The 27,296-nt window shown below is 47.5% G+C and overlaps 1 protein-coding gene across 1 annotated transcript in view; it reads right to left on the reverse strand.

Moving 5' to 3' along the window:
• Positions 1–2,616: 2,616 nt before the first annotated feature.
• The window catches only part of Sorl1 (sortilin related receptor 1), a 171,488-nt gene continuing 146,808 nt past the window's right edge, over positions 2,617–27,296 (reverse strand). Inside the window, exons 36-48 of the mRNA XM_006981235.4 lie at positions 26,656–26,768; positions 25,937–26,041; positions 25,129–25,201; positions 22,521–22,603; positions 21,416–21,512; positions 19,800–19,984; positions 17,313–17,432; positions 15,981–16,145; positions 14,113–14,287; positions 13,076–13,182; positions 10,683–10,875; positions 7,809–8,021; positions 2,617–6,647 (exon numbers count right to left, since the gene is read on the reverse strand). Of these exons, the coding sequence (XP_006981297.3) occupies positions 6,580–6,647; positions 7,809–8,021; positions 10,683–10,875; positions 13,076–13,182; positions 14,113–14,287; positions 15,981–16,145; positions 17,313–17,432; positions 19,800–19,984; positions 21,416–21,512; positions 22,521–22,603; positions 25,129–25,201; positions 25,937–26,041; positions 26,656–26,768 (1,697 nt within the window). The 3' untranslated portion in view covers positions 2,617–6,579. The remainder of the gene's footprint in view (positions 6,648–7,808; positions 8,022–10,682; positions 10,876–13,075; positions 13,183–14,112; positions 14,288–15,980; positions 16,146–17,312; positions 17,433–19,799; positions 19,985–21,415; positions 21,513–22,520; positions 22,604–25,128; positions 25,202–25,936; positions 26,042–26,655; positions 26,769–27,296) is intronic.

Raw genomic sequence — 27,296 nt, forward strand, 5'->3', positions numbered from 1 at the left:
CAGTTATGAGCTGCCATGTGGATATTGGGAACTGAACCCAGGTACTCTGGAAGAGTGGCCAGTGTTCTTAGTTACTAAGCCATCTCTCCAGCCAAGACTGTCCTCTTTAAAACACAGATTCATACCTAAATCAAAGGATCATTTTCAGAATTAAAATCCTTTTCATAGTTTAGTATAATGACTAACAAATACAGATTCAAAAGAAGAGAACCACCCTGGAGAGATGTCTCAGCTGTTAGTAGCACTGGCTGCTTTTCCAGAGGACCCAGGTTCAACCCCTAGCATGCCAACTTATAACCATCTATAAGTCCAGTTCCAAGGGATCTGATTTGTTCTTTTGGTTTCCTCAGACACTGAGTGGACATGGTACACAGACATAAATACAGTCAAAACACCCACACACATACAATTACATCTTAATAAAACTATTATAAATAGATAGGCTACTTAATGTATGAGACTGTCCATCCAGTGCTAAATTGCCCCAATAAGCTGTGTTGACTGGAATGCCCTTCTATGTTCTGGTCATAGAATTCTAAGGCTCTTGGCCCTTCTATTATTGTTGGGATTCTTGCCTTCAGCACTTCTTGGTTTTAATTTGCTGTAGGCTCAGTGGTGGTGGGAGGCCAGCATCACATGACCACAGCAGACAGATGAAGTCAGAACAGGTCAGGAGTAGGTAGAGATGTGTCCTAGGATTCAGAGACACACTGAGTGTCTCCTCAGAGTTAAATTTGGGAATCAATGCATAGCAGGCGAGATAATCTAGAGAGGAAATGACTCTCAAGCATGAACTTTCGATTCTAACCTGGTCTGGATGTATTAGTATCATCTACAGTGTTATATGGGAGGGACGAACTGAACAAACCAAAACACGTGAGTCAAAGTGGGAGGACCGATGGCATCCCAGTTCCATCACACATGGACTTTCAGGTTCAGACCCCACTGGTAGGACCTTCCCAAAAGAAATGGCTACAGGAAGCTGCAACCTGAAGGGTCCAAATGGCGTGAGGTGATTCTTGGTATAGTGTCAATAACTCGTACGCTATTTATTGGGCACCCATGAGTCAAGCTCAGGTCCTTCCTACTCCCTCTGTTCTTCACCCCGCCCAGTAAGTCCTGACCTGTCTATGATGGGCTTCCTAGGCAGCTCTCCGCACAGTGGGCAGATATATTGGCTTTGTGATCTTCTGTGACAAGTTTTCCATGGCCAGTCATTAGCTAGACAGTGTGATGTTGCATGCCAGCCTCGGGAGGTTAGGACGTGTTTAGCTACGAGCAAAGAATACACAAGCATGTTATGTAGGCTTGAAAACTCAAGTTTAGGCCATGGCCAGGTAAATTCACCCAGGTAACAGGATTCCCCTTGAGATTTCTTGGTACAGTGTGTTGAAACATTGTGCTCATTCTGACACTGAATGACAGCATGACACTGTTGGCACAGGATTACAGATTCTGACCCAGGGTCAGAAGGACATAATGTTGAGGCTGGCTTTGCCTTTCATTGTCTGCTTTCCTCTAAACCAGTGGCTCTCGACCTTCCGGATACTGCATCTTGAATAAGTTCCTTATGTTGTGGTGACCCCAACTATGACTATTATTATTATTATTATTATTTTAAGAGAGGGTTTCTCTGTGTAGCCCCAATAAGCTGACTGTCCTGGAGCTCACTCTGTAGACCAGCCTGGCCTTAAGCTCTCAGAGATCCACCTGCCTCTGCCTCTCAAGCGTGCACCACTACCACCAGGCAAAACTATTTTCACTGCTGCTTCATAACTGTCATTTTGCTACCGTTATGAATCATAATGTGTGGTGGTGGTGCACGCCTTTAATTCTAGCAATCAGGAGGCAGAGGCAAGCGGATCTCTGTGAACTTGAGGTCAGCCAGCTCTACAAAGGGAGATCCGGGACAACCAGGACTACACACAAAGAAAGAAACCCTGTCTCCTCTCTCCTAAAACAAACAAACAAAAAAAAGTCGTGATATAAAGATCTGTGTTTTCCGATGGTCTTAGGTGACCCCTGTGAAAGGGTCATTTGACCCTGCCCCCAAAAGGGTTCGTCTCACAGGTTAGTTGAGAAACACTGTAAGCAACATATCTGTGCCTCTTTTTTTCTCATCCATGAAACTGAAACTACTTCAGACTTTCGCTTTGGCTCAAAGTCCAAACAAAAGCAACGTGCTAAACTTGCTAAAATTTAGAAAGCAACTCATCCCTGACCATATTCCTATCTAAATTTATGATGCTTGCCCTCAATGGCCTTTGAGGGATCAACGTGACACTTCCCACTTGGGCTCCCTGTGTTTCGAGAAGAACACATCCGCACCGCTGTGCTTTCTTCTCTCGGGTTCCAAATCTCACCCCCTTAACCAACTGTCTCATACATAGTCACAGTGCTCAGGGAAGCACTTGAGTCGACGTGCCTACAGAATAATTCTGTTCAAAACAGTCGCCACCACACCTCCCCACTCACCAGCCAGCACACAGACATTGTGTTCTCTGAGGATCCGCCATCTGAGACCAGGTCCTTAACAGCATTATCCCAGGCCCTAATGTTCTTTCTTCTATGACATAAATATCTTTTTTCAAAGAGACAAATCAGCTGCTGCTTAGAGACTGTGTTAGCCATCTTTATTGCACTCAAAAGAACAACTTAAGACACACACAGTGGATATTCAAATGGGTGGTGGTGGCGTTGGTTTTTCTGTTTTTGTTTTTAATTCTTTTTAACTCAGTTAAATTTTTATTCAGTGAAAAAAGTTGACACCAAGACAAAAAAAATTATCTTAAAATTGTGCAACAATGTAGTAAAATCTTCAGCAGAAATCAGTGACTTGGAAACCTAGCAAGGCAATTGAAGTTATAAATACCTAATTTTACTTTGGAGAGAAACAAGTACACAGTGTTTCACTTTAAATAAGAGCAGAACAGGCCTTTATTTTGCTGCAGATACTTCTGACTTTGCCTAAAGTGTCTAATAAGTCTTAACAAGAGTCTTTAAATGAGGAGTGACATGGGATATCTGAGGGTAATAATGTTCCACTTCGGCATTCATGCGCAGCCCACTGAAGTTATTACACATGAAACCAGTGCCATTCTTGGGAAATCACTCAGCTCTGATGATTAAATTTATAATATGGCTGCTCAAAACAATATGGGCAGAAACACATGCAACCGATCCTCCCTCAGCCGCGTTCAGCAGTGGCATGCCAACTGAGGATGCACTTCTCGACTATCTAGCCCACAGGGCACGTCTCCTGCGACTTATCCCGTATCCCAGTCTTGCATAGGAAGTAGTCTATATAAACTTAATGCTCTGGCTTGTATTACACAAAAGTTGTACCTGAAAAGCAGCACACACTCCAGCTAAGAAAAACATAGTTGGAATGTTGAAATACAATCCCAACACAAGGAAGTGCCTGCAGAGTTCAGAGTCGATTCTTACAGCGGCAATGGGGATGGAATTCAATTTCGGTATGTGTCTGAATTTCTCCTGAGGGGAACCTCTCCTCACCTCTCTGCTGAAGGAAGAGAAATCTCAGGAACTCACCATGGCCCTCTTCAAGGGACAGAGAACTGACCTACGAGATGGGTCCAGGGAATAGTCTTACTAATTGTGCTGACCACTGGGGGCCATATGAAGGCAGGATCCACCAAGGAGACACTAGTGCTAGCTGGAAGGGGCTCGGCATTACCACTGGCCTTCCTAGCTCCCTTCTAGACACCTAGTGTCTTCTGAAGGGCCTGTTCTAGAAGCTGGAGAGCATAGTTTAATCTAGCAGGCCACTTATCTGGAGAGGAGAGAATAGGCAAGCAACTGTCCCCTGCCAGCCTGCAAACATACCTAGTGATGCAATCAGAGGTAGGCCAGAGTGCCAGTCAGTTGCCCGGCAGCAGGCCAAGCTCTCCGGCTCGCTAGGCATCAAGCAGTCATAGAGAGTCTCACCTGTCTGCTCAGCTGTGGCCTCTCCACAGCCCTTGGAGGAACTCTCCTCTGTCACTGCATCCACATAGACCTACATCCCACAAAGCTCAAAGGGTAGTCAATACAGGAAGGAGAAAAAAATCAGTTCCCACACAGTCCACAGGAAACCAAGTACATGGTGTTCCGGTGTATTCCATTCCCTGTGAGGTGGAAACTTTCCAAGACGACACATAAGCTTAGTTTTAATTTCCTATTGTCACTCCAACCTCTGGACTCTTGCAGATGATGTGAATACATCAGAAACCTCCACAAAGCTAAGCAGAGGGGAACGGGAGTGCGTGCTTGAAAAGTTCACAAAAATATACAATTTACACATAGCTGCATCTATCTGGCTTAGTCTTCGGGACCTCAGCTCTGCTATTTATATAAAATATTCTAGCCTTAAATGGCTACATGTTTTCAAACAGCACAGTGCATCTTCCGAGGAGAGGGGTTGTGGTGGGTCTGTACAGTACTATGGTTCAGCATCGGGAGGCCCTGGAGACTGGCCTCAATGCTTGGCAACAGCTCACGTTGCCTGCAGGAGACATATGCTCTGTGGAAAGGCTTGCCTGCAGAATAATAGACAATAATGCCTCAGAGCCTTTTACACCAGCTTCTACAAATGCCACCAAAAACTTGGCAGGAAAAGAAAAGGAGAAAATATACTTTCCTAGCAGTTCAATTCAATGGCTTGCCTCCCACCAGACTGTTAATCTTTCAGCTACTTAAAGACTTCATTTAAGCGGAGGTGGTGGGGCTGGAGGAACATTGAGCAAAACTTCAAAGCAAGACAAGACAAAGCAGAAGAAATTCCAGTCTGGGGGAAAAATAATGAAAAAGGGGGTGAGCGGAAAGAAGAGAAAAAAAAAGTTGTAAGACAGCTGACTCCTTTTTCCTAGCATTTGATGCCAGGAACTACAGCCACACAGCACACTATGTATCATCTACAGGTCAAAATGCTCATTTAATCCTAAAAAAAATGGCTCTTATTTTCCAAACAATCCTCAGGTAAATTGAGACTCTATTCCCATCAAAGAATGATACTTTTAGCTAAAAAGAAACCAAGCACTTGTGAGGGGGGACACGTTGCATGGAAGGGGAGGCAGGTTTCACAAAACTTGCATATAGAAAACGTGTTCAGAGGCATAACTTTGGAATATTCGCAGAGCTTGCTGCTCTTCCGCTGGGAGGAAATCCTCAGTGAGTTTGTTCATACATCACAAGTCACGACAAGCTGGACATCGGTGCCTACACGCTGGACGGATGGGTGGGTTGAGGCCACAAAGAAGTCCACAGAACTTTCAAGTGGCCGGTGACATGAAACATGGCAGCGGGGGTGGGGTGTGGGGGTGGGGTGCTGTGTTTAGACACACATGGTGTTTCACAGAGAAAGCAAATGAACAAATCTGCTGATGGAGAAGGCAAATGTTTAGATCACCTCCATCCCTGGCAATACCTACAACACTCTGTAAGGATGGGTGGGGGCACAGGCTAGGGAAGTGGGGGTGGGGGGTAGAGGAGGGGTGGAGTGGGGATCCAGAGAAGGCACTGACCAAATTCAGTATGACTGCATATATCAGTGTGGACGTTTGAGGACAAGTCAGTGGCTTAAACCCAATATAAAATTTTACATTTGAAATTCTTTGGTGGTGAGTAAAAACAAAAGGAAAACTCAAATTTAAAAAAAAAAAAATGGAGACATGGCATATTATATTTGCAATGCATATCTATCATGGCACAGATCTAGAACTTTCTCCCACAACCACAGTAATTTTTTTTTTTCAAGTGACAATGATCCCAGTGTATAAGAAAGCAGTGTCAACACTTGGCAGCTTCCAGAGGTACACTTTCTACAGAGACATGCACAGTAAAAGCCCACAGATTCCTAGAAGACAGGGGGTGTGGCTTGCAGGGCTTTCTAGGCTATAGTTCCACTGAATTGGAATCTAGCACTGACCCGGAACTCTCTCCTGCCAAAGACCTGTCCCTGACACGAGCAAACTGAAACTGTTCCTGTGTCCCCTGCCATGGGCAAGGGGCCCTTCACACCGGGGGTTTCAAAGGCCACTAAAATATGGCCTCATACAGAGTCCCAATAAATTAACAAAAACAACAGAACAGGACCTTCCCCCACAAGACACCCACACACTTATGTAAACTAAATCCAAACAAAAGGTAAAATCTGAGCAGTTTTCAAGGAGAAATGTGATTCTGCCCATCACTCTCTCTCTCTTGAAGTTTTTATTAAATACATTTCTGCGTCTTAGAAAAATAAAAAGAATGGTCAATTTAATGAACCAAAATGATCTCACAGACTTAAAAGCATGCCCAGCAAGCACAGCTCTGTAAGACGACATCAGTGTCAGATCAAAGCAACGTGGTCACTAAAATCAACCTGGTCTCAAGTTCACAGTTGATACTACAAAGTTTATTCATTCCTTTCTCTCTTTTTTTTTTTGTTTTTGTTTTTGTTTTGTTTTGTTGTGGTGGTGGTTTTGGCCCATATAAAAATAACATGTTGCAACTCAAAGTGCATCTTTTAAAATAAACCATCGACTATCTTTATCAAATAAAATATTTACACCATTTGGTTTCTAATGAGAAGCTCCTTCACGCTATCACCATGGGGACATCGTCTGAGAATCCAGTTATCATAGGAGCGTCTTCATCGTCCTCTCCTGAAGACAAAACAGTCAGGCCTTGGTGAGTTCCAGTGGAGTTTTATATGACCCCACCGCTCTGCCCATGCCCACAGCCTTACAACACCCCCAGCTAAACCAACACTAACTAGTCCTGAACCAACACTAACTAGTCCTGAACCCAGCTTGGCTTTCTTTTGCTCAGGTCACCATCTTCCCTTCCCTAAGTGACCCAACTTAATATTTTGAAGTAAGATCTGTAGCAAGGTAAATCTCCTCCCCTAGAGCTAAATGGGTGGGTTGGTTTCTCCTGCTTGAATTATCTGTCCCCTTTCTCTTTTGAATCTGAATTGCTCTGAGGACATAGAAATGGGTAGGTGGGTGGTGCTTAAGAATTTTGAGGGCAACTTCCCAGATTTCACGGCTATCCCTTTGAGGTTCCTGTTGCTTGGCATTTAGTGATGCTTAAAAAGCAACCCTAACAGGGCAACCAAAGGGAGCCATGCATGCAAGGCACTACAGGTGCTTGCTGATTAGCAAAAACAAAATCAGAGAAGGCGAGGGGACACAGGTGATCTCACAGGGCCACTGACTGGGGAGGAAAACACACCGCTTAATAAAGAGAAAAGCAGCATCAGCGGTCTATAGGAAACTCACATCTGGTGCCTTGAGTTTGGGGAAGCCTTTCCCATACTCACTTTACGACATGACCTGGCTACCAGCTCTCTCGGTTTAGGGCTTTGCAGCCAGCAAGGCTTCTCACGGGGATCAGAAGGTTTCCCTTCCTCTTACTGTCCATCACCCCCACACAGAGTAAGAGGAGGCTGCGCCCCGCAATGGAAAGAGGTGTGGCTGACTGGAGGGCTTCACACAGACGCTGACTGGAGATGTGACCTCTGGAAGCCCTCCAGAGGGGGATTAGACCAGGGTCGGTCGATCACACTTGAGGATTGTTTTTGAAATTTGGGGAGCATCCGAACCTAGGCCCTGGTGTTCTCTGTCCCAAGGGGACCCTTCCACTTCTCCCTGTTAGGGCCAGAACTGCACAATTAAAGAGACTGTGGTATTTTGATTAAGGAAAGGTCCCAGACAGTGGGGACACTGGGGTGACACCTGTCCTGAAAGGCTGGGGTGACAGAATCCTCCCTGATCCCATCCCTGGCTCTACAGTGTTTGCCCCTGGTACCTCTGCCTACTTACCCAGGTCATCCCCAGAGGAGAAGATGGCCGAGCCCAGCCTGGAGCTGTAGTGGCTGTTGGCAAAAGCAGTAAAGCTGCTTTGTAGGCGGCGGTGCTTCGTGTAGAGGATGGCAAAGCCGACACCCAGGCTCAGCAGGATCAGGAACAAGATAGGAACCACCACAGCGGCAACGTCCGTGGACCTGGCAGCCTGGACCGCGGCTGTGTCTCCACCTGCGGAGGCAACATGTCCTGCCAGTGAGCCTCCTACCTGAGGGCCCGAAAAGGATGGCCCTGGCAACTTGTCCAGGCCGATGAGAGAGAGAGAGAGAGAGAGAGAGAGAGAGAGAGAGAGAGAGAGAGAGAGAGAGAGAGAGAGAGAGAGAGAAAGCCAGCCCAGAGTTTGCAAGGGTTCCAACACAACCAGCTTGCTTGCCTGGTGTGACATGTTCCAGCACACGCGTGAAGCCTGATGTTTTCCAAGTGCTTGCCATGAGCTCCTAGACCGTGGGCCTTGCACATGCAAATACAGTAATTACATTAGATTCCTAATCACTGCCTTGTTGGTTATTTAGATAATCTCTTGGAAGGGAGACCTTTGTTGGGACATCAACACTGATTTCATTAGCATTATTACTTAAGGCCGCTTGCTTGCCTACATAAGAGGATGTGAAATCAGACCACTAATTAACGAGATTGCAATTATTTCCCCCTACTTGGCACCAAAGTCAACTCCGCACTGCAATTACCTGAAGCTCCGCAAACCGGATTCCTTCACTGAAACACTGACTCGACAGCTCACCAAGTTTTATGGGCTTTTTTCTCCCTCTCTTTCACTTAAGTTAAAAAGAGAAACAACCTTTCTATATACATTTGACATTTGTAAAAGCTCATTGCTAGGCCTCTTGGCTGTCTATAACCTGACAAAGATGCTGCCTTCTCATGGTCATAAGCAAATGATGACTCTAGATGGCTTATGGACAGATAGGTCCTCACTGGGGCTCTGGGGAAAGGCCATTCTCCATCCTTCAACTCGGGGTCATCCTCTGGAGAGTGAGGAAAATTTTCACATTATAAGTCTTGGAGCTAGCCTGAACTTAGGGGCAGGAAAATGGAGCTATGCAGTCAGTTTTTAGCAAAGGAGGCAGAGTGACCTTTCCTTGCGCATAGTTACTATAGACCTTGGCATTGCTCCCTGGTGTCGGGGGAGATGGCATGAGCAAGCTCCCCTCTCACAGAGAAAGCATCATAGCTACCCAGAGAGAGTCAAGTAGACACAGTAGCCATGAAAATGGGCCAGAGAACAGCCATTTCTTGTGGGTGTAATCTCGCAATTCAGTGTGTATGGCTCTATGTAAATTTCTTTCATTTTTCTGAGCAGGAAAAAAGAATAGTTCCCAGCCTACCCCAATGGTGAGGTGGTAAATTAAAGAACTACTCCCTGGCTGGACTTCTGAGGGTTTAATCAGCTTGATTCCCTAAAAGCAACTGCCAGGGAGGGGCCTCATGACAGTTTCTCCCAAGGTGTATTTCACAGACTAATAACTGGTTTTGTTTAAACCAGGGTTATTAAGGAAAAAGTATATTATCACGAGTTTTGCTGCTTGCTTTCCATAGAACCTTCCCGGAGCTTTGACTACGCCATGACTCTCTAAGGGGAGGTAGAAGAAGGAAGTGTTCATCCTCGAAGACAGTGGTTCTCAACCTTCCTAACGTTGTGACCCTTTAATACAGTCCCTCATATTGTAGTGACCACCAACCATAAAATTATTTTTGCTGCTCCTTCATAACTATAATTTTGCTACTGTTGTGAATCGTAATAATTTTGGAGATAGAGTTTTTTGAAGGGGTCGAGACCCACTGGTTGAGAACCACTGCTCTAAGAGACTGCTTATTCTGCAGAGGCCCTACCCCTGCCCCAACCCAGGAAGGATTGTGAGGGAACACTTAACAGCAACCCTGCCTGGCTCTTGAAAAGCCTAGTGGTAAGATATTTGTGGAAATCCTGGCCAAGCTACCACAATGCAACTACTTTCCTTATAAAGCAGCAATGTGACCTAATGCTAGTATCTGTGTGTCCCAAAGACAGAGATCCCAGGTCATCACAGAAAGTGCTAGCTGTAGGTGGTGGGATGAGCTAAGGACATGGTGAGTTACAGGTCTATTAGCACGTTCAAGGCTCTGACAAGTCTCATGAAAACCGCCAAAACTCTTGTTTGTCTAGCCCCCGATGGTTAATCATCACGGTGAGCTTGACTGGATTTAATCATGTGAAAGACCGAGGCATATTTCTGGGTGTGTGCATGTGAGGGTCTTTCTGAGGGAATAAGTAGGGGGAAAGACCCACCCTTCAATGTGGGCAGCCCCATGGGCTTGGGGCTTGGATGTAGTGAAGGAAGAGACGGAGAGGGCTAAGGATCAATATTCCTCTACTTCAGCTTCCTAATTGCTAATGAAGCCTAAGCAGCCGCCCCAGACTGCTTCTGCCATGCCTTCTCCTCCATGACGGGCTCTATCTCCTCAAACAGCCAGGCAAAATCAATCTCCCACTCTCAATTTGCTTCTTGCTATGTAGCTGGTCACAGTAACAAGAAAAAAAAGCAACTAATAGACCTACTGAGTTTCCTAAATACAGTCTCCTTCTTGCACTTTCCTGAACTGTACACTCAACGTGGCACCTTGCAATCACAGTACTTTCTGTACTAGTCCCATGGCCGGTCAGGAAGTATTTATTAACTCCATCAGTACGCCACTGAATTGGTACCTAAGTGATTTTCTTAGGCACACAGACAGTACTTGAAATGTATCTTAGAAAGATGATCGGGGAAAAAAACCATCGCATCCCTCTCCTTCCTCGGAGCAGGACACACACAAGATGGCCCCACCGCAACTCACCTGAGCTCAGCTCATCGTACAGTAACACCGCGGGCTCCCCGCAGATCTGGCTGCCGAAGAGACACCGCGCTTGGACTGTGAACGTGTAGTTGTGACCCATCTTCAGGTTAGACACTTTAAAGAAATTGTCAGTCGTGTTCCCAAGGTATGCGGTGAGATTCATAGCACTGTCGAACATGTGGATCTCATAGCCCTGCAAGCAAAGCACGCAGTGGACCGTTCAGAGGCTTGAACAGGGGGCCTGACCGTTTCTGTTACTGGCTCCAGTGATAGGGGAGTCCTCACTGCGGGGGTTTTGTGGATGATGATCCATGCTGTTTCTTGCTAGCTCTTTTGATTATGTGACGGAGATACTAAACTCAGAAAACAGGATTTTCCCTGCTGACAACGTGCAGAGAAGGAAGTGCGAGGCATGGCCTGCAGGAGAACCATCACAACCGTCACACGCTCAAAGGTCCAGGCAGTAGCTGCTTGTGTCCAGCAATACCAGTGCCTCAAAGAACCTGGCACTTGACTAATACTTTGCAGTATGGGATTTGACTAGTGGTACCTCTTGGTGGCAGTGGACACAGGCAAGACCAGGGAACACGCCATCAGGAAAGGAGACATGTGTCTCCCTAGGACAAACTGTGGAAGGCCACTGCCATTCACTTCCTGTCTCTTAGCATTCTAGCTCTTTGCAGGCTGGTCCCAGAGTCAAACAGCCTAGTATAGACAGAGAAGCATGTAAGCAGCTGGGTGGCCCTATTCACAAGAGGACGGTATGAGATAATCTCTTCTCCCACTGCCTCAGGAAGTCCCAGACTGTTGTGCTAAGAAACAGACAGGCCAGACCCAAGATGCTGGCTGGGAACAGACTGGTGGCCAGCTTCTCTGCTGTCCTCCAACACCCCAGTGTCAAACTCTGTCCACATCTGAGTCCACCGGGCAATCAGCCTCTTGGTCCTACCCCACTGACATGTCTCTAATGCTAAGCCAGGAGGAAGAGAGGAGGGCACACTACATCCATGCCAGCATCCTTCACTAGAAATGGAATACCAGCCTGTACTCTCAACCTAAAGCTGAGCTCCTGCTGTCCATACAGGCTCCCCTAGTGGCAAATGGCTATCAAGCCTGGCACCCCAACACATGCCTGGCATCCCACCTCCATACCCCTTCTAAGTAGTAATGATTATTTATTATCATGTAAATCCAGTGTAGAACATCTGTCACATATATAAAGACACAAATAAAACAATGTACACAACCATCAACCACCAATACTTTCCTTCCGTAGTCCTCCTGTTAGGCATTTATGTTTCCTCTTTCTTTCTATCATGAAGCAGAGTATATGCAACTTTAATGCATTGCTCTCTCAAAGTAAAATCTTAGAATAACTAAATCAGGGAATGTGAACATTTCAATGTGTTTTTTTATAAGTATTATCAAAAAGCCTCCCAGAAATTTGAGCCAACTTATATTCTCAGTGTCATTCCCCAGCCACTTCCCACACTGGCATTACTCTCCCAGAGTCCTTTGCAGGCTTCATGTCTTTGCCATTAGCTTGCTAGGAGCCTTTCTTTTCCTGCTCCCAGCTGCTAGAGTGCTTTACTGTTCAGTACCTTGTCAACACTGGCGTGTTCCTGGGTAGATTTCATTTTCTTAAGGACATTCAACATGTAGATATCACAGCTATGGTTGCTGTGAGGAGGCTCAAAGTGTACCTGAGCCTGGCTCTCACATCACTGCAGAAAACCCTTGGGCTCTCTGCCTACGCTGTTCCTCCAGGTGACCGCAGCTGGACCATCACAGCCCTACTTTGCTTTCAAGGGGACTAAGCCAGTTCCAGTGAATAATGAGTCCACCCTCCTGGGCAAACCTCTTGGATTTCACTCTCCCTTTCTTCCCATGGTGTCAGAGTACTGGCCTGCCAATAGCAAAACAAAGGTGTTTCTTTCATATGCCAACAAAGTATCTTCAGGGACTTCTTGCCCCTTCTAAGGACTCTAAGGGGATGCTGACAAGGTACTAGATGGAGAGTGTGGCTCAGCTTCCTGGCACTGGAACCACAGCCTAGCTGTCAAAGGGTCGGGGAAGGGAGGGCGGGGCGCTTGGTCCCAAGGCTGAGCAGGGTCCAGCTGCAGGAAGTACCACCAGTCTCCCACCCATCTCTCCCTTCCAAGGACAAGCGTGTGGCCGTGAGTGCTGAAGACAGAGGTTCTCACACTTAATGGGCAGCATGAGCATTTCACTAATCAGCAAATGGTCCTCTAGTTCTCAAGTTCATGCCCATGCCCACTGCTTTCCTGCCTTCCTTCTTCACGCTGTCTGCCAGCCTGCTGTTAATGAACTCATGGCTAAAACAGCCTCTCAGCTAGAGCTCCAAAGTCATTGAGGATGCACGAGGCACTTACCCTGGTTTCACTGAACTGCTTTTCTTTTAAGGCGAGGCTTTTCCAAAAGAGAAGAACGTGGTCATTTTCTGTGATGATTTTTAAGGCGTCGGGTGCTGATAATGAAACTGAAAATAGATACAGTTAGTAGACACAGATCTGAACCTTTGCTTCCTCATCTAGAAAAAGAGGCTGAAAAAAAAAATATTCCCAGCCTCCAAGGGCTGCAATAACGATGGGATAATGAACAAAACAAAACAAAACAAAAGAAAACATGAACACCGCTCAGTATAGCACTAGTGGTGGTTGTTATTAGACGTTTAACCATGATATCTGGACATAAGGCAGAGGCAGCAAGGACCAAGGACAGAGAACAAGTTATGCCTGAACACAGGGCCCCAAAGAGCGTGGAGAGTGGCCCAGGTCCATGACATGCATCACCAGCCTTAATGGGCCTGAACCCCCACCTGCAACTGTTGACATTGTTTGCTGGAATCTAGGCAGTGGAGTCATGACTCACTCACTGGGCAGAAGACTAACCAATCCTCTAGCCCACGGTCTCATGGTCTCCTCCCATTCTATCTGCCTGATCACCAAGAGGGCCACCGTGACACAGTGCAGATCCTCACTGGGAAATACTGTGGAGTTTCTTAACTCTCTTGAGCACTCCCCCTTTCCTCCCCTAGCCATGGTAGGACACACTAAGGGAGGGTAGCATGAAACAAGACTCACAGAGACTGGGTGCAGCTCAGTGGTGGAGTGCTTGCCTAGCACTCAAAGACACCCTGAGTTCAAGCCCTTGAATTGCATTATAAAAAAACAAGCAAACAAAGGAACTTCGAGAATACAGAAAATAGGAGTCTTGCTCAGACGACTGAGTCGTGGCCCCCTCACCCAAACCCAGGAAACCCCACATCTCTGCCTTGGTCTGCTGTAGCATGGAGAGAGAAGAGCCGTGCTTGCATGTCCTACAAAGATACTACAGCCTTCCTCTGTGCCGAGGTCTGCGGCAGGAGGTTGCTCGGTGTGCAGGAAGGTCTTTCTTCCTTTCCACTTACCTGTGGTGATTTTTATGCTGGAATCCTTGCTCATGTTCCCCAGCTGGACAATAACGTGGTATTTTCCTCCAGGCTCCAGCTTGTTAAGGCTGTACTCCACAGTACTGTTGCGAGATTTGACTTTGTAGCTCCTATCCGTCTTTCTGATCAGATCTTTCACTGCAATGGCGTAGAACTATGACAGACAGAGGGAGGATCTGAGTAGTGGTCAGAGGCAAGGCCTTTGGCGTGAAATCAGCTCCTGATTATTAATGCCTTACACAGTGTAAGTGCCATTGTCTTAGTTCTGTTGCTGTGAAGAGACACCATGGCCAAGACCACTCTTATAAAAGAAAGTGTTTAATTAGAGGAGCCTTGCTTACAGTTTCAGAGGGTTAGTCCATTATCATCATGGCAGGAAGCATGGCTGTATGCATAGCACTGGAACACTAGCTGAGAGTTTTACATCCTGATCCACAGGCAGAGAGAGAGAAAGCCTAGGCCTGGAATGGACACCTCAAAGCTCACCTGAAGTGACACACTGCCAACAAGGCCACACCTCCTAATCCTCCTAATCCTTTTGAACAGTTCCTCTCCCTGATAACTGAGCATTCAAATCTATGAGACTACGGGGCCATCTTTATTCAAAGCACCACAGTTATGTAACAGTGAGCATACCATCTTGTTCAGGGAGTGATGACAAGAGACAACGTGTGTGCATGTTCCATACAGACACAATCCTTTTTCAGGTATGTTCAATGTGCAGTTGGTAGAATACACAGATATGGAACTCAGGCATGGGGCTGACTTTTCTGAGCCTCCAAGTCTGACTCACGTCCTTCAGAAAGTCTTCAGGGCAGCTAGGGTCTATCTTATAACAAGTATACATTCCCAGAACTGCATGCACAAGTGTCATAGAGAAGGGGTGGGAAGGGAGGAAAAGGAAAAGGGAAAGAAGGAGAGGAGAAGAGAAGAGAAGAAAAGGAAAGGGAAAGAAAGGGGAGAAAGGGGAAGCAGGAATGCAGAAAAGGGAGATGAGGGGATGAAAGCAGAGGAGGAAACCAAAACACTCTAGGAAAAGCCACACCAACTGTAACATCAGCATCCAGGCTTCCATCTCTCCACCATGACAACAGTGTCTGGATACCGACAGAGAGGAGACATGGATGAAGATGCTCAGCTCTAAAGCACAAACAGCCCCAACTGCTCTCCTAGGCTGCTTCTTATATAAGGAGTACGGAAGGAAGGGGACACGAAGGACACACAGGAAACCTGATCACCAGGGAGAATCTGAGAATCAAGAGGTATCTCAGCAGCCAAGAGGAAACCACATGCCGAGGTGTAGGGGGGAGGGACAGAGGTCAAAGCAGTCTGGAGCAAGGAAGAGCAGGGTATTTCCAGGATCAACGTCCTGTCCTAATTTTTGGCAAGGGATAGAAAACTCTGAAAAAGTTGAGATGGTAGCTGTTTTTAGGCTTTGAGGGTCTTAGGATCTCAACTGCAAATAATTCTATCACACAAAAACAGACACAGGCCATATGTACGCAGGTAGGGGTGGCCGTGGTTCCAATTAAACAATAGTTTAAAAAATTATCCATAGGCTGGATTTGGCCTGCAGGTCTTCAAGTGCTGAGCTCTGGCTGATGGAGGAGATTGGGATAGCTGAGGAAGGACAAAGAAATAGGGTGGCAGGGGAACAATGGAGGGGGGCAGATCTGAAGGGGTACCCGTGAAGATCTGTCTTTGACCACACAGAAATGGGGATAAGGCCTGCTGAGCTCAGCTCCTACCTGTGTCACCTGTCACATGACCTGACCCCTTCCACCGCACTCCATTTACCCAAAGCATGCTAAGTGTAAACGCTGCAAGCTGCATGCCTTCCCACTCACCAGGTCCTGGTCAGGAGAGTCGTAGGGCGATTCCCACTTGATGACTGCTGAGGTTTTGCCTATTTGGACCGCGTGCAGGTGACGAGGTGGAAGCCTGCTGTCTGGGATCATCTTCACTACGACGTAGTCAGAAGAAGGCCCTAGGTAAGGGATCAACACCCGGACCTAGGGTCCAAGCACACACAGGAAAAACAATACCACACGGGCTCATGCAACCTCCGCCATACTGTTTTTCAATAAGCTAATGACACATGACCACAATTAAAATTCAGTTAGCACAGAATAATATGAAATAGTTCCCTGCCTGACCTAGACCGTTTTCCTGTTTATCCAGAAATGCCCTAGACATATGTAAGCATAGATACATATACATGATATGTAAACACATAAACACACACACACATGTTTCTGCATATGCAGCCTATCTTTCAAAAATCTTTTTCACACAACTATGCTTCCCCTCCTAAAAATTCATAAGATGGGTTCAGATTTTTTTCCATATGGGAACATTCAGCATTGCCTTCTTTTGGACAGTTCTATATTCTACTCCATGGATAAGCCATAATTTATTTTACCAGTCTTTTCTCAAAAGATTTAGGTTATATCAAATCTTTTGTTCTCACACATAATACTGGCTTATGTACTAGCTACTTTTCTATTTCTTTTTTCTTTTGTCAATCGGACACAAACCAGAGCCATCTGGGAAGAGGGAACCTCAGTTGAGGAACTGCCTCCATCAGACTGGCCTGTGGGAGAGTCTGTGGGGCATTTTCTTGATTGATGACTGACGTGGTAAGGACCAGCCCATTGTGGGCGGTGCCAGCCCAGGCAGGTGGTCCTGGGTTCTATAAGAAAGCAGCCTAAGGAAGCCTCGGGAGGCAAGCCAGCAAGTAGTACTCCCCTATGGCCTCTGCATCAGCTCCCGTCTCCAGGTTCCTGCTCTGACTTCCTGTAGTGATGGACTTTAACCTGTAGGATGAAATCAGCCTTTTCTGCTCCAGGTTGCTTTTGGACACGGAGTTTATCTCCGTAGCAGAAAGCAAAGTGTGGCAGCCCACATACCTTCTTCCACGTCTTGGCACACACACGTGTAACAATACAGACGCTGAATTGCTAGGAGTGGACTCTGACAAAGACATTGTGATTCGTTTGCCAAGGGACCCATGCTCCACCACTGAGCTGCATTTGGGAAACTGACTGTGGAAACTTACAAAGAAGATGACTCTAGGTCCCCAGGTCCCCATTCTACTAGGGCTGTGCTCAGGAGACCCAACGCTTAAGAAATCTCCTTTAAAGACAGGAACCCCTGTCTCCCTGGTGCAGAAAGCTTACCAGAAACAAATACTGCTCATCCTTGCTGACAATGACTGTCTGATTGTGGAGCGAAGTGGTTACGCTCCTAGGGTTTCGGTAGAGGTCAAGGAAGGACGTGGCATAGAAAATGCCATAAACCTGGTAAAGGCAGAGAAGGGAAAAGGTGATCAGCTTATGGGTCAATGCCCTCAAGTTGAAATTGCCGACTTGAGACTTTGGAAGTAGTTCTAAAGCGCCCAGAGAAATCTTCCTTTAACCTTTACTATGTCGGTCGCACTTGGGAACGGGCATGTGTGTGTGTGTGTGCACCTGCAAAGGTGAGCATGAGCAGCTCCAGGGAAGGAAAAAAGCACCAATTTGGTCATGAGAGCAAATGAGAAACGCTGGCTGCCATTCCGAGTCTGCAGGAAGGGTCAGAGCAAGGAGGGCTTACCAAAGAGGGGTGACATTCTACAACCCAACAGCAGTGACAGGGGAGCTGGGCGGCTACACTGAGGGGTCAGAAGCTGTGGTGGGAGTTGTCGAGTGAGTGTGGGAGTCTCAGCAGCCTGTGGAGTGGACACAGGCGGACAGGCGCAGCCAGGTTCCCAACCCTCCCGGTTTTCCTTTAGTGCAACCCTGGTGGGAAGAAGTCTGCGTTCCCTACCACTGTGGAAGCTGAAAGAACCAGAAACAAGGTGTCAGCCAATGAGATGTAATCAGGTATCAGCCAATAAGATGTAAGCAGGTGTTAGTCAGTGAGATGCAATCAGGTATCAGCCAATAAGATGTACGCAGGTGTCAGTCAGTGAGATGCAGTCTGGTGTCAGCCAATGAGACGTAAGCAGGTGTCAGCCAATGAAATGTAAGCAGGTGTCAGCCAGTGAGATGTAAGCAGGTGTCAGCCAGTGTGATGTAATCAGGTGTCAGCCAATGAGACATAAGCAGGTGTCAGCCAATGAGATGTAAGCAGAAGTGCCCAGTGGGAGGGTCCAGCAGGCTCTTTTAAAGGCAGGACAGCCTAAATTCTTGCCCTCCTGCAGCCTAGCATTCAGACCATGACTGCAGCTCCAGCAGGCTGTCTGCCCAGATGACCTTACAGATGCACACCATTGGCTGGAGATGACAAGGCCTGTGTCCTCTCCAGGGTGAAAAGTGTGTTGCTACAATAGAGGCCCTACACTTGACTTGACCAAGGGCATGTTTAAAGCACACTCTAGGGGTCCATGTAGGAAGCTGAGGGGATCTCAAACCCGGGAGCTGGACTAAACAAGGAATGACAGCCAAGTGAGTTCAAATGGGAAGGAACACACTGAAGAAGATAAAGTAGGATTAAAGTACTTCTTCCCCTGGGTATATGTGCAGGAGGCCCGGTCCCTGAAGGTAACATCTGCAGGTACCCTGGGCATAGAGAGGGGGCTGCCTGGGGATGTCAGCGTCCCAGCAACAATGCCACTTCCTGTAACTCTGCTCAGAAGAAGGTCTGGAAAAGGAGGAGCTTGGACAGTGAAAGAGGAAAGGCGGCCTCCTGGGGCCCGTTAACTGGGAGGCGGGAAGAGAGAAGTTGAGGGGATCCAAGGTTGGAAAGCAAGTGCATATGGATAGCAAGGAAGGAACAAGGGAGACACGAGGCTTAAATGGGAGGCCATGGTCCCAGTAGGGGCTTGGTGCTCAGTAGGATTGTCTCATTATAACAGAACCCATGGTACACGGGGTAGGGTAGCTAGTGGTGGGAAAGGGCTCCCAGAGCCCATGGGAGTCAGGAGACAAGAGGAGCCCCTCAGAGATGGTGAAGAAGCCCACCGTGAGTGCTGCCAGAGTACTCAGCGAAGAGACAGGAGCAGGTGACGGCCACCCCCAGTGGGCCTCATTGGACTCATCACATACGAAAGCTGGCTGTGTGACCAGTGAACGCACGAGCCAGGGCGAGGCACAAGCAAGGGGGCTTTTACAAACTGGCATGCAAAGAGAGGCTCTAGCATTGTGTGACGTGCCCTTGTTCTGCAGACCACACCTCACTATGGAGGACTGCTCAGCGGGACAAGTGGGCCTGCGCCAAGTTGAGCCTATTAACAGAGAATGAATGTCTCCTTGTGGGTATGTATACTCTCCTTCAAGGTGAAAGGGAGTGCTAAGGCTTGGGCTTTTGTCCCTGCCTCTTGCTCAGCATCACATTGTGGGGCATGTGGAAGAGCAGAACCGTATTATATTAAAGAATTCAATCAAGCTCACCACCCAGGATGAGTTCCTTAGTGCATGAATACAGCACCCCGCATGCGTGGTCTGTCTACCCAATGACAAACATCAAGGAGCTATCTCCGAGGCCAGCAGAGCCAGGTCAGGGATGCAGGGCTGGCTGGGACCCCGGGTCCCTTCAGAAGGTAACCCTGAGCTGGCAGGTGCCTTGTGTTTGGGGAGAGACGAAAAGCAAGAGCAGAGACGCGGAAGAAAGCCCCGTGGCTGTCCAGGGGCTTCAACGTAGGAAGGGTTCAGACAAACTTGGGGTGGTTATTCTTGTCCACTTACCACATTCTTGGGGCCAGTCCACGTGCATTCCACGGCAGTCTGGTTGACGGCTTTGGCTTTGAGACTAGGAGCAGGTGGACGGACGCCTCTGGTCAAGACGTGCTCAAATGCCAGAGGACTGTCCCCCAAGTCTGTCTTGGCCCAGGTGGAAATCTCATAGGACGTGTGAGCTGTCAGATTGCTAACTGTGAAAAGAAGGAAGGGGAATGTCAGGGATGTGCATATGTGGCGTGTGTGTGTGTGTGTGTGTGTGTGTGTGTGTGTGTGTGTGACAGCCAAGAATTTGCTTGGGTTTGCACACCCTACCTTTCAACAGTTTGCAATCTCATTTAATATTTTACTGCTGTTTATCACATGTGACTCTTAGAGACTAGGTAACTTCTAAAGCTGACTGTGTGGGTGTACAATTGGCAAAGCACTCCTGCATTTGTTTGGCCTTGTGTGACAGGAGGCCTGAGGCTCACACCCATCAGTCCAACCACTGCAGGAAATCAGAGAGGGTCTCAAAATCTGGGAACGAGGACACCCATTTCTGTGTCTACTACAGGAAACGCTGGCAGGTAATGGTGCTGGGGGCTGGGAGTCATTTTCTTCAGTGGTGCGGTCACTGGTAAATTGCCCCAGTACATAACCAACCCCAGTTAAACTCATAGCTGCAAGCCAAGCACTCCGCTGGTTTAAGACGGGAGGGCTGCCAGCATGAGGTCAGCCTGAGCTACAAAGTGAGTGCCAGGCCAACCTGGGCTATATGGTATATGAAAAACCAAGGGCTATGATCTAGTTCAGTTGCAGAGAGTCTGCCTAGCATGCACAAGGCCCTGGGTTCAATCTCCAGCACTGACAAAAGGAAATAATAATAGAAGAGGATGATGGCCGGGATGACAAGAGCATGTCTGTGGTTTCTGTCTCACGAGACTAACAAGGAGGGACTAAAACTCTGATGGACTGTCCTTTTCACACAGGCCGGAAGGAGAGGAAAGGAGGAAGCTCCCAAGCCTCTCACAGCACTCACAAGCAGCTCTTGATATTGAAGGTTTTCTCTTAGAAATACATTAACATCTTCCTGGAAGACCGACTTCAGAGAAAAGAATTTTAATGGCTCTCACAGTTTGCACAGACCTAAGTGAGGACTGGACTACCTCCTCTTCTCATCCGCTTGCTCGTCTGTGCCGTTAACAAGTCTTTACTGAACGCCAATACACACCCGGCTTTGCCCTACCTCTTACCAGCTGAGGGAGAGTAAAACCAGAAAGAACGCAGGTAATGGGAGTCTGGGCAGGTTTTTACACAGTGTAGAATCATCTACAGGAGTTACACTGACTCCTTACCGCCGCCTCCTCCTCTCTTGCCCCAGCTTCCATTGAGGGCCACCAGGTGTAGAAGGAGGTTCGAGGAGCCAGCAAGTCAAGACTCTCTCTGCCTGAGGTAGGAGGATGCAGGCAGCATCCTCAATGGACAAAGACTGTCCATGCACATGTCCTCCAGAGAGGACCCCACCCGTTCCCAGTCCCCCAGCGCCCCCGCCCCACCCCACCCCCCAAAGCCCTGGTCCCAGGAAAGCACTGATCTGGGTTACTCCTCCTTGCTCACAGACCAGCGCAGTTCCAAGGCGTTACCTTTGTGAGACAGAGAGCTTCCTGGGAAGTTCAAGGTTTTCTTTTCTTGCTTGTGGGCATCAAATGACCAGAAAAGGTTCACGACATAGCCATTGACCTGCCAAGAACCAGGAAGCGTGTGACATGATCAGCTGATAGTCAGGGGACGCCCTGGCACACCAGACACAGCCTCCTCATCTCTTTCGGTGGACAGGTGTTCCTTCTGAGTTTTCATCAGCTTCTGTTTGTGCTACTGTTAAATACATTCAGTTGTTTATAGTAAATGCCAGTTAGGGGGTACACCTCAGCTCAGGTTCACCTCTTAGTCAAGGTCAAGAGGTCAATACAAAGGCCCACAGAATCAGGAAAGACTACCATCTCCGAGAGTTCTCCATTAGAGAACGTTCCTAACTAAAAACCATCACATGTGGGACAACAAGAAAAAAAATGTCTTCATGACCAACACTGCCGACAAAGTTCCACACTTCTCTTTGAAGCTAAGAACACGATAGTAAATGTACTTAGGTGAATGGCACAAGGACTCTGAAGACCACCCTGCCACAACATCATGGATGGAGAGGGATGGGATAAGAAACCAGCAGATGGGAAACAAAATGATGGAAGTGGATTTCAATTGGAAAGATCACAGGGACGGATAAGCAGGCTATGCAGACGGGTGCTCAGAGGGACCAGTGGTGGCAGAGGAGGGGTGACGGGGGAGACGTAAGAAATACATGACAGATGGGTTTCCAAGGCCTCTGATTCTCCCAAGAAACCTGCTCTACCACAATGGGAACTTCAACATTAGCACCGAGTACCAGGAAATCCAATAAAGCTGAAAATGATAGGGCACACATAGTCTGTTCACATCAAGTCTTTCTGCACACTGGGAGCCGTGAATAGTTTAATTATATGGTTAAAGAAGAAAGGCACCAGGCCGAGGCAGAGTAATTACATGTGGAGACTCAAGTTGTTCTTCATGGGGGAAAGGAAACAACACGGGTCTGGTATTTCAGCTCCACTAGATCAGGTCCTTCACGTCTCCTAATCTCCCTGCACTAAGACACGTGAGTTCCCACACAAAGGAAAGCCCCACCCAGCTGCCAGTCTGAGAACTCCATATTACCTTGATGTCGCCGTCCATGGTCAGGGTAAAGCTCAGAGAATTTTCATCGTAGCTGTCAATGTGGATATGCGGGGCTTGGATCACTGAAAAGAAAAGGGGGTCGAAGAGAAACCATGGAGAGTGAGGAAGGCGGGACCTCACAGCTGTCATCTCAACAGACAAAGTGGCCTTGCAGCCAGAGAATAAAGAACACTTGGCTGTCTTTATCCAGCCATCCCTCTACCACCATTTCCCCGACTCCACCCTTGCTTGCTGAAGACACAATCTTGGCAAGCTGGTCGGCTGACCTGGCAATTAGGCTGAACAGAAAAGTTTCACTGTGCCAATGTCCCCACATAGGCCAGCTTCGGCCTGGCTCATGAAGGGTCAGGACCCCTGTCAGTGATGTCTTTACGAGGAACAAAGCTCCAGGCTCCCCCACGTCCTATTGAAGGATGGGACTTGTGAAGGAGAAACTGTAAGTTGTAAATGTGTGTGCTGTAGGCTGGGAAGGAAGGGGGCCTCTGGAATTTGGCAAACCTGGGTTCGAGTTCTTGTTCCCTGACACACACTAACTGGAACACCATTCCTGCAGCCTAGAACTGGGAAAGGTAACAGTGCCAAGTGCACAGCTGCCGTCCCCTTCCTTGCCCTCTTCAGTAAAGTCTTGCTTCCTGAGCAATTAGCATGCTCCACACATGGGAGCTCAAGCTGACAGCTGGGGGCACAGGAGAGCATGGCCACAAGAGGAAAGCCCCCGTGACCTCCTGAGGAGCAGCAGCCCAGCAGCTGGAACGCCTGCCCACAAGAAAGGTGACAGTGCTCAGCCTAGTGTCTTCTAAAGGAGCCCCAGAATCCAACATGATCAGAAGACACGTGACAACTGGGTATTTAACTCTCAGGACACAGCCCTTCTAAAGGCAAAGCAAGGGAGTTCGGGTAAAAGACGTGTTGAAATCTAGGGAGGCCCGCCCCATCAGATGATCAAGCGTGTTTTAAAACCAGGCTTGGAAAAAAAAATAAAAATAAAACAAGGACCAGGAGGAAGGCTCTGGGAAGCTTCGGGCAGCCAGCTCAGAGCCAGACAGTGCTGAGGGAAAGCCAGCATGGACTATAATCATGGTGACCATGGGCAGTTCATGACTCTCCAGAGCCCAGTTCCCTCAGGTACAAAATGAGGACAGCAGTACTTCTTCACTCACAGGATTCACATAAAACCAAAAGCACAGTGTGTGGCACACAAGAAGCACTCCACACACACAGGGTGGCCTTCTCACAGGGGCCAACATTAACCTGCTGCCTTCATCGTGAATGAACCTGGGGGGCATCATGACTGCCTTTGTCCTTTATCTTTCCTCCAAAGTCACTAAGACCCTAGGTCACAGAGCTACCTTCTGCGCACAGCCTGACCAAAACACGGGAGAGGAGCTGAGACTCGGCAAAATCACAAGGAAGAGAATGAAGGGAACTAGACTCAAGGTCATTTTCAAATGCAGGTTTGACTTGCGCCTACTGGATTGGGGATTTCCAAAGTCCCTCCTTTTTGGATTTGGATGGCTTGTACACTTTGGCCCACATTTTTGTAGAGAGAAATGGTAAGACAATAGGGTCTCAAGGAGAGTGAATTCACAACCTCCTCACTACCTGCTGGCATCTGCCCACTGACTGGCGGGCAGCATTAACTCTGGCTGCCTTCTACCCTGACCGCCACAATCCCACAGAAGTTAGAGTAACTGAAGCGAATCTTCATCGCGGAGAGCTCCTCCCAGACTCAGATGAAAGAAAGCAGAGTCACCCAATCGCATCCCACGCCACAGCAATCAATTGGTTTTAATATCTGTCAGGCCGTGGGGTGAAAGTCTCCGGAGTCAGAGCTGTGCTGAGGAGACCACTCAGAAAGATGGACTTCCATCCAATGCTCAGTGGGGGTCAGGACCCTTCATGAAGATGCTTCAATTTACCCACCCACCCTCCATCTGAGCGTTTCGTTCCCACTGGATACCAAGGATGGAGTGAAAGCAAATGGCAAAAGTTCTCAGCCTCAAGAGACACACATGCAGGATACGGAGCATCCTCCTGAGAGGCAGAGCAGCCCAGTACAGGGATCTCAGGCCAGGGGAGATGTGCAGCAGGATGGCTAGGAGCGGAGGCTCTGGAGTCAAGTATGTGAGGTTCTAGTCCCAGCTTTGCCATGTATGTGTGTTCTAGGGCAAGTAACATACCACTCTCCTCTCCCTTGTCTTGCAGCTATTCTGAGGGACCAAGTGGATAAGCTCATGTGTGTAGAGCAGTGAATGACAAGCTCCAAGGGTCAGCTGTGGTGCCATGTGCCACTCCCTAACTCTGACATAGCTTGTCAATGTAACCAAGGGAGAGGGGCACAGATGTCTGCGCACGAGCGCACAAAGGGACTGGCATAATGACCTTCGGAAACCAATGCTTGGAGGAAGAATATACTCAGTGGCCGCCCATAAAGACTTCACATCTTTGTAACACCAAAGGGTGCCTGTGCTGGGGAAGAGGAGGCTCGGAAAAGCTTTCTAACCTATGCCTCTCCTTTCCAGCTCAGTGAAGGTCATTTCCAAAGGGCTTCTATCTTCTCTAAATCCGCAAGCACTGAATCATTTACCTTTTCCTTTTATGGTGGTGATGGATTTAGAATCGCTCCAGTTTCCTATCCCGCGACTAGTCACTGCAGCCACCTTTTCAAATCAGAGTGTGAGTTAATAGGAAATAAAAGTAATGCACCATATAGTAAGAATTCTGAATGAGCTAAACGGCTAAGGCTTCAGCAGTGAGGGCAGAATATATATAGAGAGTGACCCAGGACATTCAGAGGCCCCAGCAAATGAAATAAGAGAACCAAGAGGCAAGAAGGATTATAATAGTCCTAAGAATATAAAATTTCTATTGATCTATTGTTACCCAGATTCTTCTAAAGAGCAGGTGTGAGTGTGTGCATGTGTGTGTGATCTCTAAGCTCTATATCCATATACAGAGACACATATATAAAAGGAGTCCTAGAGAAATTATCAGTGCAAGGGAGTCTCCAGGAGATGTGTCTGAACGGCTTTAATAAACATCCTTTGTACAAAATCTATTTTTTTTCTGCTAAACATATTAATACTCAATTTCATAAGAACCTCATGGAATCGGTTTATAAATGCCCTTAGCACTGGTAGCATCCTGCAGGTAATGTTAAGCAGAAAAGAGGTGTGCATGAAAAGACAGACCCCAGAAGCAGAAGTTAGAGCTGCATCACGGCAAGTTATGGCCATGTGAGGGGGAAGCTGAACTTCCCTCTTTAAGACCAGGCACTGGGTGTTTCGAGGAACACCAACACTCCTTTCTTAAACGTAAACATGGAGGTGACAAGCGGGAGCCATCTCTCTGTGTTCTAAGACTGGCCAGTGGCTGACGAGGGTGTCGACACTCACTCTGATGGTATAGAGGGCGTTGGGCAGTAAGTTCTTTATTTCTGTAGAGTTGCTGGCGGCTCTCTGGGAGGCCCACATCTTGGAGCCGCTCCTGCTGCATTCCACCTACAGGAGGAAGCTCAGCCTGAGTAGAGGGGAACCAGAGCTCGGGCCCCTCTAATACCTTGCAAAGACGCACACAGGGAAAGATAGGGCACTGGGATGGCTAGCATTAACTGTCAACTTGAGAGGACCTAGAATCCCCTGGGAGATGAGGCTGTGGGCATCCCCATGCGTGAGTATCTGGATTAGGTTAACTAAGGCACAGACGGAACAGCATTCTCCTGGGCTGGGTGCTGTATAAACGGAGGAAGTGCTGAACACAGGCACCCATTGCTGCTTCCTGACTGTGGATGCAATGGGAGCAGCCATGTCAGCTCTTACGACCTTGAAATCCCTGCCATTGTGGACTACACACTTGAACTGTGAGTAAAGCTTGGTCCCTTAAGTTGCCTTTGTTGGAATATTTTACCACAGCGACAGGGGAAAAATTGGACAGATGTGCAGTGTCCTATTGGATGGGTCATTTTCCACAACACCAGATCACCTCCTGGTGACAAAAGGGACCCAGAAAACTCTAGCTTTCTCTCTCTCTCTCTCTCTCTCTCTCTCACACACACACACACACACACACACACACACACACACACACACACACACAGTGTCTGGACAGTACTTACAATGTACTCACGAATGAGGCCATGGGTATGCATGGGAGGAGCCCAATGCCCAATGATCACACCTTCCTCTTCATTGTTGAGTGACAGCTGGAGGTTCCGAGGGGCATCCGGCACTGGAAAACAAGTCAAAAGTCAAGTTCTCCCTGCATTTAAATCATTTGATCATATGCATACAAAAAAGAAAGACTCTACCAAGAAGCAGTTGGGACTGATATATGAATTTAGTCAAATTAAATTGTATAAGAATCAACAGATAAATAAAACAAACCTATCTCCCAGCAACTAAGTAGTTTAAAAGAAACCTTGCTTAAAATTGTTCCCAAATATGCTAGGATTAATTTAATCAAGGAGGTATATGATTTCTACAATGAAAACATTTGAAACACAGGTGAGAGAGGTTGAAGAAAAGACCAGAAACTGGATAGGAAGAAATTATTATCCATATAGTTTTGTTACCCAAAGCAATCCACATATCCAATGCAATCCCTACCAGAATAGCAATAACATTCTCCACAGGAATAGAAAAAAGTCACTCTTAATTAGAAGTAAGGTGCAGAAGAGGAAGCAGAAAGATTGCAAGAGCCAGAGGAGGTTATGGACATCAAGGAGACGAGGCCTTCTAAACACAGCAGGGCTGACAC

This window comes from Peromyscus maniculatus, chromosome 7 (assembly GCF_049852395.1).
Source record: "Peromyscus maniculatus bairdii isolate BWxNUB_F1_BW_parent chromosome 7, HU_Pman_BW_mat_3.1, whole genome shotgun sequence".
In the NCBI taxonomy this organism is placed as follows: Eukaryota; Metazoa; Chordata; class Mammalia; order Rodentia; family Cricetidae; genus Peromyscus; species Peromyscus maniculatus.